At 40.3% G+C, this 21,293-nt stretch overlaps 1 protein-coding gene across 2 annotated transcripts in view; it reads left to right on the top strand.

The window, feature by feature from the left end:
- LOC128890045 (brefeldin A-inhibited guanine nucleotide-exchange protein 3) overlaps positions 1-10,951 on the top strand; it is a 31,607-nt gene extending 20,656 nt beyond the window's left edge. For both annotated transcript variants that reach the window (XM_054148207.1, XM_054148206.1), the window contains exons 19-22: positions 1,568-1,796; positions 5,714-5,940; positions 6,952-8,512; positions 9,880-10,951. In XM_054148207.1, coding sequence (XP_054004182.1) covers positions 1,568-1,796; positions 5,714-5,940; positions 6,952-8,512; positions 9,880-10,023 — 2,161 coding nt within the window. In that variant the 3' untranslated portion in view covers positions 10,024-10,951. The remainder of the gene's footprint in view (positions 1-1,567; positions 1,797-5,713; positions 5,941-6,951; positions 8,513-9,879) is intronic.
- The last annotated feature ends 10,342 nt before the right edge of the window (positions 10,952-21,293 follow it).

Raw genomic sequence — 21,293 nt, 5'->3', positions numbered from 1 at the left:
TGTGATATAATTTTGCATAATACTTCATTAGAATAACATAAATAAGCAATTTTATTTTTTAGTTAAAACGAAAAACTATTTTTTTTAATTCTCTCATAATGAAATTAGACCATTTACAGCGTATTATAAATTTATTTTGAGGTAAAGTTCTCCCGTAATGCGAATAGTAAAACGCTACAAGGCACGGGCCGATATATCGGCTCTGGCACTAAAAGGGTTAAAGTGCGTAACTTATTATACAAAGTTATTGCACTACTGCTTACTTATAACTAGCTTATGTCCATTCTGCTTATCATCATCTTACACGACTCCTGCATTATTTTAATATCATTTCGATTTCACATATTTGTCTACTTTCTTGTAGTTTTTTATGGGGATCTTCTATTTTTCTATGATAACTCCTTGAATTCTCCACTTTTTCACGTACTTGGCGTAAGTTTTTCATCATCGTCTTACATGACTTTTGCATTCTTATAATACTGTTTGCAGTATCCCTTACTTCTCATCTATTGGGGCCCGCTGACCCCTCTCTAGCTCGGATACCTCAGGGTTGTTAAGGCCGTACTGTACCTACAAACACCGCTACAGCCCCTGAGGGCTCCGAAATCGTTGAACATTATCCACTAAGCGGTATATCCGCGAATCACGAGGAAGATTCGCGATTATCCGGTCGGTGCCGATCGAAATTGAAACTGCGAAGCGAACGTGAACGGAGACGGCGCTAGTTTTTCGCGGCGGAGTAGAACGATCGGAAGAGAGAAAGGGTGAATCATAACGCGGAGGTTCGATGGAATGTACATCGACGGAGGTTAAATATATCGTCGTTACGGGCGTAGCGTGCGTGTAAGATGATAACGAAGCTTGACAGGCTGTCCGGTGGGATAAGGTAGCCACCGACACTCGACACCCCCGGAGCGTCGTGCCAACAACACACGCGCACACGGTGCCATGGGTGCAGCGCACACACGGTGCAGCCCCCGGCTCGGACATTCGTCTTTCTCTATCTCTGGCCTGGCTGGATCCATTCGCGCGTTTTCTCCGTATTAATGCACGGCGTACGTCGAGCTGTGTAATTCAATCCCGGCCGGGGTCGGTCGCGAGGTATCGATGTACAGGCGTGCGCAGAGTTTAAAAACGGGACAGGTTCGCGGGCAGATAGCTAGCCTGGCAGTGAATCGACGAACGGGATCCTGATCTGAAATCCTAGAGTCACCCACTCTTGGTAGCAACCCGCTTCTCTCGCCGAGCCGGACCTGGATTCGCGTGTCTCCTCGCGTCGCCGTCGCGGAGAGAAAAAGGACGAAGGAACCGAGCCTAGTCCTAACAAATAATAATCAAAGAGAAATCGTCCTCCTGGAGTCTGGTATCAAACGGAGCGTCGAGTATCCGTCCTCGACGTAATCGAGTAACCAAGATGCTACTTTTATGTAACACTCGTCCCAGTCCAACTGAGAACTCTCGATCGTCGTGGCCGGAACTCGCGCCGATAGAATCCAGAACGCCCTAGTTTATTTATTCGGGCCGACATATCGACAGATCAATACAGGCAAAACCTGGTTTTTCATAGGCACGTACTCGTGAGCAGCGGTCCGCTTCTCACCCCAGAACAATGGGAGGTTTGCGGCGTTGCCTGTTACCGTGCCTGCTCGAATTCGTTGCAAGAGTTGCACCAGCTGACCATGGCTTTCTCACCGAGATCGGAATCCTTTTACGGTGACGTTGCACAGGTCAAGGTTGCCGCCCGACGGGATGCGACACTCGAGGAATCGGAACGTCTACGACAGCTCGCCGCCCAGGTAGGTCGTCTCGTTGTTGCTTCCGTGTCCGAACCTATCGATCCGGAAGAAACTATTTCACTTCTGGCTGATTGACGTTCGTTGTGCTTCTTTGTGCCTTCACTGTTCGCCACGAGCGTACCCGTTCGACTATGCTGACGTTCGGTGATTGCGTGATCAGCGGACACCGCGAACTAGAGACCGATCCCTTGATCGCTGTTCCCTAATTTGCATCGAGAGCACACTGTTCGGCATTGTAAGACGTTCGCGGCCCAAGGGGGTGTGCAGCCATTTTCTATTTTCTCGCGTAAGTACACGCGAAATTAAATGGTGTCGATATTAGCTCGATGCTTCAACGTCGAAGCGGTAAAACGTGTAAGTATAGCGTTATATGAAACGCGTCCTCGAGAATTTTGCTCTTCTATAACTAAGAGTGTCGGGGGTTGCTCGCGATTCGTGATGCTCCATCCACAAGTTTTTCCACGACCTCGTTCTCGGCAAATCTTGAACTTACGAACTTCGATTACACGTTTGGTATTGATCGGACTGCACGCTCTGAAGTCCGACACGTCCTCGAAGTCCGAACATTGTCCTTCGTCGCTTTTGCACGGAATCGATCGACCGTTTGTCAGCGATCGGTGAAAAGAATCGATTACCGTTCGATCTTGTGCATTAACACATTGTATGCGGGAAACGTACTTTTATGATTTTCGCAGTCTGCCACTGAAGAAGATATCAATTAAAGTACATATATAAAACAAAAGGTAATAATTGGAACTTTCCAAGAAAATAGATGAACTGTGTTGCTCTATACAATAATTGTACATCGTCTGTTAACTATACAATATTTACAAATGTACAAAATAGTTACTATTATTTAAAAGGAAGAGAAACGACAATTAAAGTCTATTCTCCTTATATGTTCGACATCTGAAAAAAATACGTTAATACATTTAAACCGGCGCTGCTATTTGTGTTTCTTACCACGGGGCTGTCCTGTGGTACACGCTATATGACAGACACGCGGGCATGAGCCACCGGTGGTACACGCTAGCGTGAACGTATTAAGCAAGTTGGAAAATTCTGAACAAAATATATTTATGTACTTTTTTTTTTAATGGAAAATCGAACAGAAATGTAAAAGAACGAAGTGCTTTCGTGCTAGGACGAATACAACTTAGAGATCAAATTTTCTGCCGCACCCTGTATTATATGTATGCAATTTTCCGCTTCACAGAGGCAAATGCTTTGGACGATACCGTGCTGCGAAGAAATATTAAAGTCTTATCATTGCTATTAGTACTTATTACGAATAAATATTTTTGAATACATAGTAAAACTCTAAAAATTGTCTATTTTCATGATTTCGGAAAAATGTCTTTGGTTTGTTAAAATAATTATAGAGCATGTATTTAAGTAAAAAATTTAAAAGTTTCGTTGAGAGAGACAAAGTAGTTTCCAATTTATTGCGATTATCTTGAATGAACAAACTCCCGCGAGACTCACGAAAAAACGCCCGTTGCACGCGCAAGTCCGCGGCGAAGTATACCCGCACGCAATGTGTTAAAATTTTCTCCTCGTTTTCGCGAAGTCAACCGATTCTATGCAAGCGAGTTTACCTGTCTTGAGACATCTTGTTTCTTTTTTCTTTTTTTCTTTTTTTCTTTTTTTCTTTTTTTCTTTTTTTCTTTTTTTCTTTTTTTCTTTTTTTCTTTTTTTCTTTTTTTCTTTTTTTCTTTTTTTTTCTTTTTTTTCTTTTTAGAATCCGTAACGTAACTTTGCTCGGGTGTCGATGGGAATGAGTGAGAGAGTGTTATGTATAATATCGGCAATTGTCCGCGAGAGAGACACACGTGGTGCCCTCCTGACCTGACTTGCTCTCAGGTGAGCCAGCTGCGCGAGGTATTGTCTGCCATCAAGAGGCAGAATGCGGCGTCACTGCCGACGACACCTTTCCAGGATTCGATGACCATTGAGACGACACTGCTCGACCAGCACACTACCTCCTACTCCGTCGGTTGTAGGCAGCACACGACACCCCCCGATTACACTAACACTACGTCGAACACGGGCCCCCATTGGCTCTAGCCGTCCACGGTAACTCACGTCATGGATTTTAAAAAAACAAAACAGATAACGAAAAAGGAAACAAAAGAAAACACACGAAACGAAAAGAATGAAACGTTAGGGCAAAGCAAACAGACGAACGAATGTACCGCATCGATTTTTCTTGTACCGAGACGAATTTAGAAAACGATGAAACGATCGGACAAACGTAACGAGATCTATCCATCGGACTAACTCTTCGAGATCGATCGAAGAGTTTCGCGACGTTCGCGTCGTCGACAGGCCTGCTAACGATCCGTGTTCCTCGCGAGTACGCGATTTAATCGACTGCAACCGCTTTCTGCCTTCGGATATCGTTTTTATTGGAGAATTCTCGGTCTCGCAAATTGCGATCGTAGACGATCTAGATTTCTCATGTTCTCTATATTTTGTTACTTTTGCTACACAGCGTGCCTCGTGAATTGTGCGCTTTGCGTGTGTTCGAGCTTGCATCTGTTTGGCTGATCGATGGCATACGGTGGCGTAGAATCCAAGTTTTTATTAACGAGACACGTCCGTTGTCGTACCTGGACAATTAAGGTCGATTCAGACTACACGACACGGACCGTCACGTTCCGGCAACGACACGTACCGGCTTCGACACGACAAAACATTAAAACACGCGTTTTAATGGAACTATTCACACTTAACCGACACCGACCTGAACGTCGACGGGAATAGTGTGAATAGTTCCATTAAAACGCGTGTTTTAATGTTTTGTCGTGTCGGTGCCGGTACGTGTCGTATAGTCTGAATCGATCTTTACTCGAATTCTATGCCGCCGCGCAGCGTTGCGATTAGACGACCGTCGAAGCGTTCCAAAGAAATATCTAAACGAAACGACATCGAATGTTTGTACGGAACTGCGCATCCTCAATACCTTCGCGTCTTTTAAAATGTGTATTTTTGTACCGCTCGATGCACACTGTCAAATACAGATGCTTTCATTATCTGCTAATTGGTTCTTGTGTTGCACCCTCATTCCTTTCGATCGGCCTTCGCGACGGGATCGGAAGCGCGCGAGAAGGACGGGGAGGAATCGAGCAAGCCTGTCGACGCTGACAATGAGACGAAACGATTGGGCAAACCGATCACCTCGTTTAGATGTTTGCACTCGCTGGTAGAAGGCACAGGTCAAGCTGCGGAACCTCCTCGACGAGGTCCTTCGACGCTAAATTCATCCTCGTCCGTGAGATCTTTCGGTCGTCCAAGTGTAACGTACCGATGTCGGATACGATGACAGGGATCATGATAATATAATCTTTCGATTATATTATCGACTCGTTTTGGATACACCTATTGATAAACGTGATTGCCGGAAAATTGAACGCGTATGGAAAATGAAAAATGGAAGAACGGAAGGACCCCGTCGTTGGCCGAGATATCATTTAAATTTAACTTGGCACGGTCTTGCGTATCACCATTAAAATCCATGGCTTGAGTCCATGGCTAGAATTTCACTGTCACATAATATGTACGCGATGAGATATACGACACCTATTCTAGAAGCTGCAGCTTTCGTAGAATGCACACGTATTTTATCGACCGAGCGCGAGCGTAAAAACGTTATCGCGATAGGTTGAGCTAGAACCACCGATATTACTTAAACTTTGATGATTATTCGCGAACGATACGTCATCCTTAGTCACCACATCGCGACATCATTGCTACAGCACGATCGCTTCCGTAGTTTCTCGAATCTAAGATTCACGAAAGCTATCAGTACGTCCAATAGATGTGCGTACACGTTTCGAGAATCTACGAAAAATCGTGCGATCAGACGTCAACCCTCGATCCACGAGGAACTGACGTTCTTATGCTCGTCTCTCTAGGTGTTCCTCCTCGAGGAACAACGCACCGAGGACACCTCGAGAACCTCCGACGACAGGTCGTACGTCTTCCTCTTGTATCCACCTTCGGTGGGCTCCACTCTCAATCCTGACCTCTACATCGTTAGAGTTCAGCTCAGAGCACTGGTGGTCGGTCTATTGGTTCATCAGATGCTCATCCATTGCATCGCCAGTGTTCTATTGCAAGGTGCCGACTCATCTTTTCCCAGGTATGTACAGTAGAATCTCCCCCACTTAAATAAAAATTTAAGGAAAAAATTGCATTATAATGCACTATTTATGCGCTCTACAAATCCGTAAGAAAAGAATTTTGCGCTCGCTACGTTTAATGCAAACAAATTTATTTGAATGGGGGCTAAGTAGGCTACCAGTAAGCCCTCCCACATATTAATGATAAGTAGACTGCGGAAGTTTATGCAAATGCATATTTTTATAGGAAATAATTAAAAGAATGGGACCTAGACAGAAATTTGTTTTGAAATTTGAGTATTATAAAAATACATTTTTTATTTTGCATATTTTGCATGTTTATGTTTTAAAACATATGCAAATATATTGCATATTTATGCACGATAAACATGTAACATGCATATCCAAATATGCGTGAAAAATATCCAAAATATGTACGAAAAATATGCAAAATATGCACGAAAAATTTGAATAAAATGTAGTACAATAAGTAATACATTAGTATGTTACAGAATATAATTGTACTTATTATTATAAATGATATATGTATTAAAATTATATATATAATAAAATAGATATATATAAAATTTTACCACTTCCAGTGCTCTACATTAAATTCTGATTGCACGGAAGTATTCAGAATCGCTTAAATTTTAATTAAAAAGAAATTATTTTTCTTCATTTTTTTAATGTTCCAAGCCGCTTAACACATTCGCGACCGCTGACGTGAATTCATGTCACTCCAAATTCTATTCCTAGTTACGAAAAAATTATGAAAATCTCTTTACCTTATACACTACATATTTACAACATTGATGTTTCAAGACATATTTTGTAATTTTTATTTTTACCCTAACGATACTTTGTCATTTCCATCTTCAGAATTTTACTATTTTCGTCCATACTCGGTATTACAATAGAAACGTAAAATATGTGCCGGTCGCGAATGTGTCGAGAAAGTGGCAATTTATTATTTAGTGCTATAACCATAACTATAGCGATAACATAAACAATTTATAATACAATTCCAGTTTATCCCACGTGATACCGCATTCAGCGGCATCGGCGTCGCCAAAACCTTTCGTACACGGGTGTCTCTCGTACCTATCCAGCCGCCACGTGGACATCTTCTTCTCGGCCCTGGATCTCTCCTACGCTGCTGCCTTAAAGTTCGACTGTCGTCCCGGCCTGAAATTCTTAGTACAAAAGGTGGCCAACCTCCGACAACCCGCGAACCTCTATCAACAGGCCGGAGCTGCTTGGACTGTCAAGATAGTCACGCTGTTCGAGCTGTGCCTGCGCGAAATGGAAGGCACCACCGAGGTGACCCTGGAAACTGTGAAATCGATGCTGACCTCAAGCCCAGACGATACAAACCCTTCGAAAAGCTCTAGTCTCCGAAAGCTGTCGAAATACTTGAAACAGCTGCGCAACACGTTCGAAGAACTCTGCGAGAGCTACGCGGAGGTGGTTTTAGACGAGGACGGGAAGCACACCAGAGTGGACAATTTCTCGGAGAGGAAGATATTTCTGTTGGTAGCGCAGCCCGATGACTATCCGGAGATCACCAGGAAGGAGCCGATCGTTAACGACAGAGTCACGCCAGCGCTGACCGAGCCGACCACGGAGGAGTCGGGATACCAAATGGACCAGGAGGAACAGGAAGAACCTGAGGACATCGAAGACTACAGTCCCAACTTGGACGACGAGAGCGGATTGGAGGAGCTTGGAGCAGAGTCCGACGACGATGACAGACCCTTCAGACTTTCCGATCTAGCGGTGGAGTATTCGACTGATTCCGGTCCGCAGTCCGAACCGGAAACCGACGACTCGAGGCCCGTTTCGAGGTTAGGCTCCTTTACGGAGAAAGTCGTTTATCCCGATCGATCCGGTGGCACCTCCAGCGAGGGTTACATCGACGGAAAGTACAGCTCGACGACACCAGCTCCGCCGTTGCTGATAAACGAACAGGACAACCTGTACTACGAGCTCAGCCCGCTGAAGAGGACCGAGTCCGCGGACTGTTTCCCGTTGTCCATGCTGGAAGCAAAGACGGCGAACGCCAGCCTGACCTTTGACGAGATGGCTACGTATCAAAAGTCGAGACCCGAGAGGAGGAAAAGCGAAGCCTGTTTGCTCTCCCGCAGGAATTCTCTGAAATTCGTCGTGGCGAGCGAAGCGGAGAACGTTGAGAGATTCGCGAGTCTTGATTCGGCGGTATCGAGGTGCAGATCGGTGATGGAGTTGAGAAGAACGCAAGGATCGACCGTGTCCAGCTCTTCGAACGATATCGAGATGTCCCCGCGTGTGTCTGCGAAGATCGAGGAGAAAGAGGAGACAGGCTCGCCGCAGTTCTTGGATAACATCGACGAACTGTTGCGCGACTACGAGCGCAGCAAAAGAGGCTTCAGAACAAATCCGTTTTTGAAGGACGACGGGGACGAAACGAGCGTTGACAGTTATGAAATCCCGACGCAAACGAGGGAAACTTTGTTCCAGCGGAAGAGTAACATTCATAAAGACAGCGAGGCGCACAGGAAGGCTTGGGCCGAGACTCTCGGCACCATATTGGATTGGACTCTAGCTTTGTCGGTGAGTACCTTTAAATTTCTATCGATTCTTTCCAACTTTCGTTTAAAACTTCGTTAATCTTCTATGTAATTCTGTGTAACTTTTGACGCGCAGATCACTTTGCCACGAGTAAACTACGATATCGGTCAATTTTCGAGTTAAATCGAAGAATATTTGTCATCTGAGCAATTAACGCGAAACCTGGACACTTTTGAAATAACATTATTCGAGATCTAGTGGGTGTAGAAAGTATTCGTAGACCGATTAATTTTAAAAAAAAACTGTGAAATTGTAATTTATTACCTTATTTTTTGTAAACAACGATATTTTACATATTCTTGGAAATCTCTAAAATAGTTAAGGCCCCATACCACAGTGCGCGCGCGGTAAGTGAGTGTATTTTTAATAATTTTTTTCGAGCAAACGATGAATGTTTTTTTTTTCATTGATACTTCTATCCAATATATACATAAATAAAAGACTACACAAATTTTCTTATCCAAATATTACGAATAGTTTGCGGTGTACGCCGCTATCAAAAGGACACTCTGCCGAAATTACTGCTTGGTGGTTGACAGCGATTAACCATACGGTTCATCTGAAGAAAAAAAAAAGGTATATATTTATAAACTAGACATATAGGTTTATAGCATCACGTAGGGAAATTTCGATATCTAAAAAAAAAAATGGCGGACCAGCATGCATTATTTTCATTCTTTATGAATAAAAATAAAATAGAAGGGGACCCATTATAAAGAAATTCCTACGTGGTGCTGTAAACCTATATGTCTAGTTCATAAATATATATATATTTTTTCTTCAGATGAACCGTATAGCTTAATCGCTGTCAACCACCAAGCAGCAACTTCGTCAGAGTGTAGCGGTGTACGCCGCAAACTATTCGTAATATTTGGATAAGAAAATTTGTGTAGTCTTTTATTTATGTATATATTGGATAGAAGTATCAATGAAAAAAAAAGAACGTTCATCGTTTGCTCGAAAAAAATTATTAAAAATACACCCACTTACCGCGCGCGCACTGTGGTATGGGGCCTTAAGGTACAAAAAATTTAGTTATTTATATAAAGTGCGAAATTAACAAGAAAAAAACAAGAAATCGATAGAAATATAGAAGCAATAAGTATTTGTACAATTGTTACATTTTTAAAACTTCATAAAAGAAACGAAATTCACCTGAATTTATAAATAATTAATACTTCGTGGGAGTTTCTTTTGATTTTATAATTGCTGCAACTCTTGCAGTATTATTATTATTAAATTAAATAAATGTCGATATTATTCGAGTTGGATTCTTCTCCCATTTCTCTATTACTCTCAATTAACGTATCTCGTTCGATGCTAATATTAAATTGAAAAACTCTTCGCAGGATGATCAACTGACTCCGTTGCTTCCGGTTTTCGTGAGCGGCGTGCGAATCCTTACCAGACACGCGATGGATCAAGTCCTCAAGCAGCGATTGTCGGCTCTTTTTCATCGAATCGCGGTGTTGTACGGTTTAACGAGCAATTAGGGGCAGCTTCGATACATCTGGGAACAGATGTATTTTCACGATTCGATCTGAAATCGTTTCGGTGCCCGAACACACGGACGATACCAAGATGTCGGACATCGGTCGAGCGGCGTCTATGCAACCCCGCGAGCATCATCGAATATTTATAAGACTTTCTTACTCTAAGAATCAATCGATCTCGGTTGATATATACGGAAACAACTTTCAATCTTCCATATCACACGGAGAAGAAACACCGTTGGATCGACGATCCGAGTCAATTGTCGAATAAGTAACATCCGAAGAGCGTATCGCTGTGTATAAATCGATCGACGAATTTTCTCTCGTGTTTCAGCAAAAGATATCCCATTCGATTCTTTTCGAAGAGAACGGTTATCGAAATCACAGTTACTTTAAAAACTGTACATCTCGCTGGGATTTTCAAACTTTAAGAGAGAAACACACCAAAGGAGTTTTCATGGTTGACACTATCGAGGACCATTTTTCGTGTCATCGCCGCTAACGATGTCGAACATCGATTCCACGAAGGACCTAAACCAGATCTAACCTGGACTATGTTAGCCTGGATCGAAGAGGTCGAGAACGTCGTTCTCTCGCTTCGAATGGAAATACTTATTGTTAATCATGACCGATTCTTTTTCACGAGAAACGACAAACTACTTCTATCCGAATCTTTCCTCGTTGGAGAGAATACAACTAAAGGGTGTCCTAAAATTAACGCAAGATTTTAATTTGTCGGCATGTTCGCAGTAAATTGTTGGCAAGCCTGAAGAAAGAATAATTTGAGAACTGAGAGTTTAGGGTTAGTAAAAATGTAGCGTTATACGATATGACAACCTTTTTTTTATTATTGACCAATATTTTAATAAAATGATTGTCGGCGAGGTAAAGGTGATCTTATTCTAAAATCTAGATAGCTTAGAATTCATGGCAATAGAATACTAAGAAACATCTCTGTATTTCTGCCAGATACCAGAAAAAAGGCCTCGTGTGCAAAAGGTTAAAAAAAAAAAAACAATGAAGCACATTTTTACCTTGATGGCTTTGTTAATCATCAAAATTGCCGTGTTTGGGGTTTGGAGAACCCACGTGTAATTGTCGAACAACAATTGCACCCACAACGAGTCACTGTTTTGTGCGGATTTTGGGCTGGAGGCATCATTCGACCATTGCTTGTTTTTGGACGACTGGTGTGTTTAGCGTCTCCAACTGATCTAGTCTCCCTGAATTTCTCAAGTAATTTTTTCGGTGCTCCGCGCGAGTATACTCGTCAAATTATTTTCTTCTTGTTGTGCTCAAGACGAGTTAAATCGCATGGGCTTATTATTAAGGAGTTAATGAGTCAATGAGTCAATTAATTAATGCGTTAATGAGTTACTGAGTTAATGAGTTAACTCATCTTGAACTCTTTCCTAATTAAAAAGTTCATGCGATGTTACTCGTCTTGAACACGACAAGAACAAAATAATTTGTGTATACTCTCGTAGAGCACCGAAAGGGTTAATCTTTTCACAGCTAACGAGGTAAAAACACTATTTTTACCATATTTTGTATAAAACTTTCGAACTGCGGCCGTCAAACTTTCATCATTCTTGAAATATTGTTCAATAATGAAAATACGTTCAGCTGTCAGATTGTTCTTTCTTCAGTGTTCGCCCAACAATTATGGGACACCCTTTATTATAAAAAAGCTTCCATGGCAACGAAGATATCTTAAACCACCTCGGACGATACTCCTAACACAGTAGACTTTTGATTCCAAGGTTCGCGAAGATGTCTAACCCGGATTCATCCCAGGCTATGCTGTCGTTAACGAGTAAAACTTAAAAGATCATCCAATTTAACTCAGTTAAACGCAATTAACTGTAAAAAGACCATTCCAGAGTTAACCCTTTGCACTCGAGAGGTAACTCTCAGTCACCACTAGGTTTCCTTTAGGTTTAATATCTCTGGAACTCGAAGTGATCAATAAAATGATCGTCGTTGAGCCAAAGGTGACCTGATTCTCAAATCTCAAATTAGAGATCTCATTTTCGAAGTCAATATAATCTTAACATTCGTGGCAATAGAATGCTAAGAAAGCATCTCGAGTTGCTGCTAAATACCAGAAAAAAAGACCTCGAATACAAAGGGTTAATTTAGCTAGTGTTACCGTGCATCGAGAGATCGACGAACGATAAACGATTTCGAAAAACCCGCTTGCGTCGAGAAACGCATTCTTAACCGAATTTTCATCCCTAAGAGAAAAGGGAACGGTAAAAGCTACCACGCTTGTGAAGACCAAAAACCGTTTCGAGTGTCGCCGTTGCTAACCAAGCTGATTCCAAGTTTCGCGAAGACGTCGAAGCCTCCCGAATTCGTTCTAAACAACGGAAACGCGATGCACTCGATACCTCATCCTCGATTTTCCACGAGCGAAAGAAACGTTGTCCCGTTTCCATCTTGTCTCTAGTTCACCGCGCGCGCCTAGACGCGTCGACACGGAGAGACAAGAATTTTATTTACGACCCACTCTGCACGCACATCTCTCGATTCTCATTTTATGCTCTTTGCGCTTAACTGTAGTTTGCGGTTCAGTCGCGGGGTCGGATGTACCTACCAGAGTCTCGCTTCCAACGTCGAAATGCGCGCGGCGCACCTCGACGTTCTAGTACGTGCGATGGTAAGAACGGTTCGCTCTCGTCGATTGTTTCAAATTTTTTAAAACAACGTACGATTCTTTTCCAGACCGAGGCTCCGACATTGACTCTCGGATATGATTTCAATTATCTTTTGGAAGTGTAAGGATGATACGATTCCGGATGAGTTTGATCTTTGACTCTGAAGTAGTATACAGGGTGGTTCTTAAGCTTCAAAGGACAAATTAGGAGTATGAGAGTAGAAAAGAAAAGCGATTTGAAAAAACCGATAGAGTTGCCAACTACATCCAGCATAAATAAAGAGCGTAATATGTATTCACCCTTCGTCATGCGTATCTGTCGTACTATTGCGTTCGATATCTGGTATGGACCAATTGTGATAAAAATTTGTGGTTTTTATTCGTTAGAAACAAAAGATGAAATAAGTTATTAAGAACGATAGGTTCGTGTCAAGTAATTTGGTAACTACAGTCAATGTAAGAAGTATTCGTACAGCAACCAATTTAAAATAAATTGTTCCTGTACGAATACTTATTACATTGACTGTATTTTGAAGTTAATGTATCCAGTTTAAGAATCAGGTGAAAAAAGAAAGTTACACTGGTAACCTTTATTAAAAAATAAACAGAAAAGAATTTCTACCTAAGCGGACATAATTAGTTTTTCCCCCATAAAATTAAAAAATGAGGAAAATTTTGATTGTATGTTACATAACTCATAGGGCCATTAATAATGGTTTAAAAATTCGGCAAAAATATGTGCAGTCAATGTAAGAAGTATCTGTACAGGAACCAATTTAAAATAAATGGTTCCTGTACGAATACTTATTACACTGACTAAACAACTATTTTTAAACATGTTAATACTATTGCAGCTTCTAAGGCAACAAATTTACTTACTAATAACAAATTTTCTTTGATACTTGTAGGTTGTCCAGAAAGTTCGTGCTAATTTTAAAAAAAAAATTTAAAGGCGCATTTGAATTTTGATACATATTTAGTGACTTATGTAGATAGCATTTTGTTCCACAACCTTTCCACCTTCTAAGGGATGTATTCATGTTATTTGTTTTCAATTATTCCGATATATCCAGACCTGCACTACCTAACAAAAATCGGCATGGACTTTCCAGACAACCTATTGTATTAATTCACCGTAAATTAGTCGTAAATGGTTCGATACCGTTAATTTATTCGAAAGAAATCACACTTGTTGATAATAACACGGACAGAGCTGAGAAAGAAGTTACTTGTTCCAAAAGAGGATGGTGTTGGCAATCCTATTTACTGGTATAGACAAGCTTCGTTACGACGATTTGGAGATAGAGCTTTAGAGATTACTTTAACCCTTTGCACTCGAGAGGTGACTGTCAATCACCATTAGGTTTCACGCAGCAAATCTACAATACCTAATGTTTCTTTAGGTTTAATCTCTTTGGAGCTCGAAATGTCGATAAAATGATTGTCGGTGAGGTAAACCGTATGATAAATAACCGTATAAATAAAGGTGACCTCATTCTCAAATCTAGATAGCTTAGAATTCATGGCAATAGAATGCTAAGATACATCTCGAGTTGCTAGTAGACCCCAGAAAAGAAGGCCTCGAGTGCAAAGGGTTAACATCGTATCACCGCAACTACGTTCCTTTTCGATGAAAACTCCTTTTCGTTTTCATTGAAAACACTTACGCGTATTTAACGATCACTCTGTAAATCAATTTCTTCTTAATCGTCGGAACTGTATTTCCTGTCTTCTTCCCTTAGTTGACAATAAGAATCAGTTTAAACGGGCATCCGAAAATTAGTCTGTTAACGAGGAAAGCAGAAGAATGGGAGAAACAATGATCAGACTTGAGACTCAAAAGTTGTTTTTGAATTTGGAAGTTAGCGAAACATTTAGAGCAAAAAGTTATTACATTTGTATCTTTTGTCGGAACCGGGGGATTTCGAGAAATCACAAAGGTTTGCCAAAGATGTTCTCGGATTCGAAGAAAGAACGTAACGATGTCATATTTTATTGTAAATAGTACTCTTGCAAAGATCCGTCGCGACGATCAACGAGAGAGACTAGATGTTCTATCGTTAATTTCCACGTTCTGGTCTTTAGATACTAGTCGACGATTCTCAGTTTATTTATCGCTTCGATATAATATATTGCGCATATATTTTGTATATCGTTTGTAAGTTAGCGAGAGTGAGAGATATATATATAATTACCTGCTGTTGTATAAATCAAGTATCGCCATGCGAATCCATCTCCATTCTGTCCTGAATTCCATCGGTGTTGTAAGTTGTAAATTGTAAGTATCGTTGAACGGTCGGATCGTTTAATAGAAGCGCGGAGGGGTTAATAATTGATAATAAAACGTGCCTACGTAGACCCTGTTTCGTTTTTCGTATAATTCTGTTGTAATTCAAGATTTTAAAGCTGGTCGTTCCGCCTAAGCGTATAAGAACGAATACGGTAAGTACAAATAATACGTACATTTATTACGCGCTGTTGCGGCAGTATTTGAAATTGTTAATGCGATAGCCGAACGAGAAGCACGATTACAAATTACCAAACGAAACTGTATGGACAAGGAATGTACGAACGTTGAATAATCGATTACTGCGAATTAATAAAATTGTACGATCGAATTTACGGTGTCGATGTCGTTGAGAAATTGGATGCAGCGGACGTTTCATCGTACGAAATTTTTACCGAATTTTCTGTGAACGCTGCATGCAATTTCCCTTCGATTGTTTCGCTTCTCTCCCTGCATTCTTTACCGAGAGATTGGTTCTCGTTTCCATCGTATTATTTATTTTAACCGCGAATATGACCAAACCTTTTCATTTTCAAGAAAATATTAAATTATATATTACGTCACTTTTTTATTTCCTTCATCAAATTTTATTTCTGATCTTCGTTGGCAGACAGAGTTTCGCCTTCCTCTCCGTTATTTCGCCTTATTCGAACGTAACAAAATCTTAATTTCACAATGACTTCAAAAAACATCTTATGAAAAAAGTGATTGGTGAATGGAACTCCTATTGGAAAGCTCATGCCTCCTCAAAAATTCTCTCTGTTCGAAGTGACGTGTACGAAACCTCCTCTGCAATGGAACTTAACAGGCGCAACCAAACAATATTAACCCGTTTAAGAATTGGACACACAAGATTGACCCATGGCCATCTGATGACAAGAGATCCTCCAAAGAAATGCAACCTCTGTGACACAAACTTATCAGTTCAACATATGATGGAAGTCTGTCCAAAGTTTAATATTCCAAGGGATAAACACAACATACCACGTGATATTAAAAAAGCTCTCAATGATAAAAAACATTTAACGGATTTAATTTCGTTTATCAACGATTTACACCTCAGCAATCTTATTTAAAGACCAAATCACTCAGTAGTCGCTAATGATCTGTGGAGTTGATGCGACTAAAAAAAGAAACGTAATAAAAAAAAAAAGAATCTTAATTTGTAAATTTTCAAAAGTTATCAAAGTACACTAGGGGGGAAGAGTTAACGCGTAGATATAAAAGATGACTATTAGGAAATGTTTAGCTCGAAGCTGGATGGACGTCGCGCGTCGATCGTCGAGTGGGACCGAAGGGGTGTCGAGGATTTCCTGCGAAACGAAACGCGGAACGCGGTTTAGTTCATTTTAACGGGCGCAGGAAAAGGGCGGGAGAGCCTCTTCGTCTGCGGTCGAGTCATCCTCGTAAAGAGGAAAGCTTACGAGCGACGCCGACGGCCGCCTCTAGGCCTATCCAATGCTTTTATTCCCGTGCTGGCGTCCCATTTGCTGTGGCAGTAAACATCAGCAAAGAGGAAGTGCAAGAAGTCACCGGAAAGTGTTCCGTCCAACGCGAGACGAGCATATTTCTTTCGAGGTAGTCTACTACTCGCGCGTACAATGCGTCACTTTAATATTCGGACGCCTCGCAATTTTTACATTATCGTTTTACAAGTTTCGCGACGATACAGAACAAAGTAATAATAACATAAAAATCACATTAACCCTTTGACATACAATGGTGTTTGGAAGACGTCATTCATTTCATGTGGCATTGTAGACTTTGACGTCTCCGAGACTAATTTAAAATGAAATTAATAAGAAAAGAAATAAAGGGCTATCATTAAACGTTAATTTAAGACTTTAATTTACGCAAATTCTACTCTAAGAATCTGTAGGAATGTTGGTTAATTATTCCTTTCCCTAAAAGTTATTAATAAAATAAATACATGAAGTTTTATTAATTTTGAATTGGTTTCTGTAACGAATACTTATTACTAGACTTCGGATCTTTATGCATTTATAGGAAATTTTAATGTACAAGTTTTTAATGTACAAGAAGTACCTACAAAATGCAAACAATATGCAAGAATATAAAAAAGATTGAAAGTAAAGTTTATGTTATAATATTTGGAGAATAAAATGTTAGGTTGTCCCAAAAGTCTCTTTCGTGAGTTGCATTCAATTTTATGTAAATCTATTTTATATAAATAGACAATCTAATTTCTTAGACATTGATGCTGTAACAGTAATGAAGCGAAATGAATCGTACACAATTCAGTAATGTAACATAATACATACAATATTGTGTATATATTAATTATTAATAAAACGAACGAAACTTTTGGGACAACCTAATAAATTCCTATTTAGGTTCAATTTTTGTAGGCACATTCGCGAAGATTTTATTTTGCATAAAGTATCCGCATTCTAATTATTAGATTCAACTGTTTCAGTCGTGCATCGATGCTATTTTGTTTAAAATACTTTCCCCCTATCAACAATACCAATAAAAAAAGTCGCAAAGTGAGTGTCCAACTCGGTTACAAGGAAAAAATTGGGCACATTTTCCCGTACTTATACCTGCGACAAATAAACAAGAATATCTTGCAAAGAGATGGCATGTGTGCTGAAACATAATATAAGTAGTGAAACAACTTGACAGTGTAAAACATGGCTAGTTCTACTACATATTCCAAAATGTTTTGAAATGTATCATACTTTACAGAACTACTAAATTATTAAGAGGTTGCATTGAAAGCCGCTGTTTATGTATACGTGGATTATTATGTGAATGCTGTAGACAGAGTGAGAGCCATGGTATATTACGAGTTGTTAAAACCACATAAAACAGTCACTACCGAACGTTATTGGCAACAATTGAAGCGTTTACACGATAATTTCATAGAAAAACAATCATCAATTGCATGAAATCGCCGGAAAGTGATCCTTCTCCACGACGATGCTTGGCCTCATGTTGCTAGAACTGTAAAAGAAACACTGATGGAGTTCGAATGGGAGATTCTCCCTCACCCAGCCTACTCTCCAGACCTGGCCCCAAGTGATTATCATTTGTTCAGATCGATGCCACATGGTTTGGAAGACACAAATTTCCATAATTACGAAGAAGTTGGAAATTGGGTTGCTGAATGGATAAGCTCGAAAGATAAACTGTTCTTTCGTCACGGAATTCAATTTTTGCCAGAAAAGTGGGAAAAAGTAGTAGCTTTTGAAGGCAAATATTTCGATTGATACTTTTATATACTTTACTGTTGATATAAATGCACAAAAAACACGAGAAAACAGTGGCTTTCAATGCAACCTCCTAATATTATTTTACAGTATTACTTAATTATTGTACATGAACATTATACAGGGTGAGGCACCTAAGAGTGGCCACCTGAATTACTTGGCTGCTATTGGCGATAAGAAAAAATGCGTCAGACCAAAATTATTTGGTTTCGAGGGTCTGATCATCCTATGTTACTAATTTTTCTGTAGGTGGAGGTGTCAAGGAGATATGAAGATCATCTCTGTTTTTTTAAATGGAGCGGTATGTTTTTTGACTGACATTCTGAGTATTTCAAGACGAATACAATGACCTACTGGGAAGATCATTTGTGGCTTGGGTTAACGCAATTATGATGGAAAATAATTTACTTTGATGAAATGCTCAATCACCGTTGTCAATTCATTTGCCTAACAGTAATACACGACTAATAAAAGTGTTCAAAATGGTGAGCTTGAACATTGATGTATACTCTGAAGCGTTGCTTGACAAATAATACGGGATGATGAATTTCAGTTGGGTTTATCGCAGCACAAGCTCTTCTTATACGCTCTTTCATATCTTCTTTAGTTGTTGGTTGTTCTTTATACACTTGCTGCTTTAATATTCCCCACAAATAGAAGTCCAGAGGCGTTAAATCCGGAGAACGTGCGGGCGTGATTGAATGTTTATTTTCGTTCAACAACCCATAACAAGACATTACGAGACAAGGGTGAAGTAATATCAACAACCAGAGAAGGAAGTGTTCGACCATTTCTATAAAGTAAATTATTTTCCATCATAATTAGCTTAACCCAGGCCATAAATAACTCTCCCAATAGGTCATTGTATTCGTCTTGAAATACTCTATCAGAATGTAAATCAAAAAATATACCATTCCACTTAAAAAAACAGAGATGACCTTCATATCTCCTTGACGCCTCCACCTATCAAAAAACTAGTAACATAGGATGATCAGCCCTTCGAAACCAGATAATTTTGTTCTGACGCATTTTTTCCTATCACCAATAGCAGCCAAGTAAATCAGGTGGTATGTCTTAGGTGCCTCACCCTGTATATCGACTTTATTGAATTTTATACAGTAATATAAATGTGAAAATAAAACGGTCTGTTTCTAAGCTTGCACATGAGTATCCAAATTGAGCCAAAGTGAATGGTATTCTACGGACGCATCGACGCACATTTTATTCGTATGTCAAGGGGTTAAAACGTCGAGTCTAGTCGAGGATACTATACAGTTTATTTATTTAATTTCTAATATTTTTCATGAAAGGAATCTCAGACGGAACGACGTCTAATTTTGACGTTAGCTTAATAGCCCAGGAAAAGAAATACAAACCGGGAAATGAACGCGCAGTTACTTCAACCTCCTCATTACAGCGTCGATTCTAATCGCGAAGATTGCCTTTTCGTTCTATATACACGTAGCTCGTCGCTACGATCATCGGATTATCTATTAATTCCTCTCTCAGACGGTAATTCCGCCGCTCGAAACTCAACATTTAAGTAACTTTCTACCGATCTATGCAGACGTTGCTCAATTCGGTCTTCCCGGACGAATTTTATTCCGAATAAAGAACGCAAATTTCAAATTTATTCGTAAGAAAGGAAACAAACCTGAGACAATTCGCTCCATTTTATAATATTACTTCGACCAAGACGAGAATGCTACGTAGGCTTGCGAAAAAAATTGTAGTATAAATCCTTCGGTTGATCGCTCAGGAGCCAGTCGAGCTACTCATTCTCATTCTCGCGAATACATCTGTAAGTTTTATTCTTTGACGGTGTCAAATTTGTCCATTTGTGCTCTCCAGTATTCCAAGTCTCGAACATTCGAGGAAACAAATGACGAAATTAAATAATAAACATCGAGGAGACATAATTAACTCTGCAAAGAGATAATTTCAGGTACGAAAAACGAGAGAAAATGTATCCATAAGTTGAAAGATTTAATTCTAGCTCGTCAGAAATTGTGGAAGCAAAAACGACAACCTGGAAGAGAGTCCGCCAGAGTAAAACAGGAACAACAAAGCAGGGTGGATCGCTAATAAAGGGAGGTAGGACACTCCGAGCCTGGCCGGTGTAAACCGCAACTATCCGTCCGTTCGTCATTTCCAGCGTGCTTTAAATATTAAATAGAGCTCGCTGCGCCCGTGAAAAGGATTATCCGTGCCCCCTGTGGCCCTGTGCCGAGAAACAGAGACAGACGGACAGACCACCGTGCCTCTGTGGTTTGCTCTCGTGCTGCCAGCCGGATAAAGATTTTTCTACTTTAAACTACCGGAAAGGATCTATTCGTCGATCCGATTCCGTCGCTAATGAAGGGGATTCTCCCGGAGTTTCGTCTTTATCAATTATCCCGCGATTTCGCGTTTTCAATCCCTTACGCTGGAATTGCGTACTACGCGCGTCGGCGTCGCGAGATTTTTAAATTGGCCCCTATACACGTCGACGCCGACGGCTGGCTATCTTGAAAACAAAGTAAAGCAAAATCTGAACGATACTTACTCTCGTAATGCAGACTTTTGCTCAGGAGTTGGCGGGGTACACCCTCGTTCATAAATATGTGGACACTTAATATCTTTAATGAATAATTAACCCTTTGTACTCGAGAGGACTCTCAGTCACCACTAAGTTTTACACAGTAAAATCAACCAACAATAATTAGGTTTCATTTCTTTGGAACTGGAAGTGTCAGTAAAATGATTGTCGGTGCAGTAAAATCTCAAATTAATTTGCGTTCACGAATCCGGCTACATCTTTCAAGTGAATCTAAGCTTAGCATTCGAATTACTGGTAGATACCAGAAAAAAAGACCTCGAGTGCAAGGGGTTAATATATACCGTAAATTATTATTATACGACTTTTGTTGGTAAATTCTACATTGGATGTGAATTTAACAATATTTAATAATATTGAATGTTTTGAGCGTCATATTCAATTTTATAGTGGAAGTCTGGGGTCGTTTAGATAGAAAAATTCAGAAAGAATGTTCAATACACCAAGAACATTCATGGCATAAATATTGGGTATTCGAAAAAGTTCGTGGCGTTT

This window comes from Hylaeus anthracinus, unplaced genomic scaffold (genome assembly GCF_026225885.1).
Source record: "Hylaeus anthracinus isolate JK02 unplaced genomic scaffold, UHH_iyHylAnth1.0_haploid 12000, whole genome shotgun sequence".
Lineage (NCBI taxonomy): Eukaryota > Metazoa > Arthropoda > Insecta > Hymenoptera > Colletidae > Hylaeus > Hylaeus anthracinus.
The sequence above is the reverse complement of the archived record's forward strand: the minus strand, read 5'-3'. Positions and strand labels throughout refer to the sequence as shown.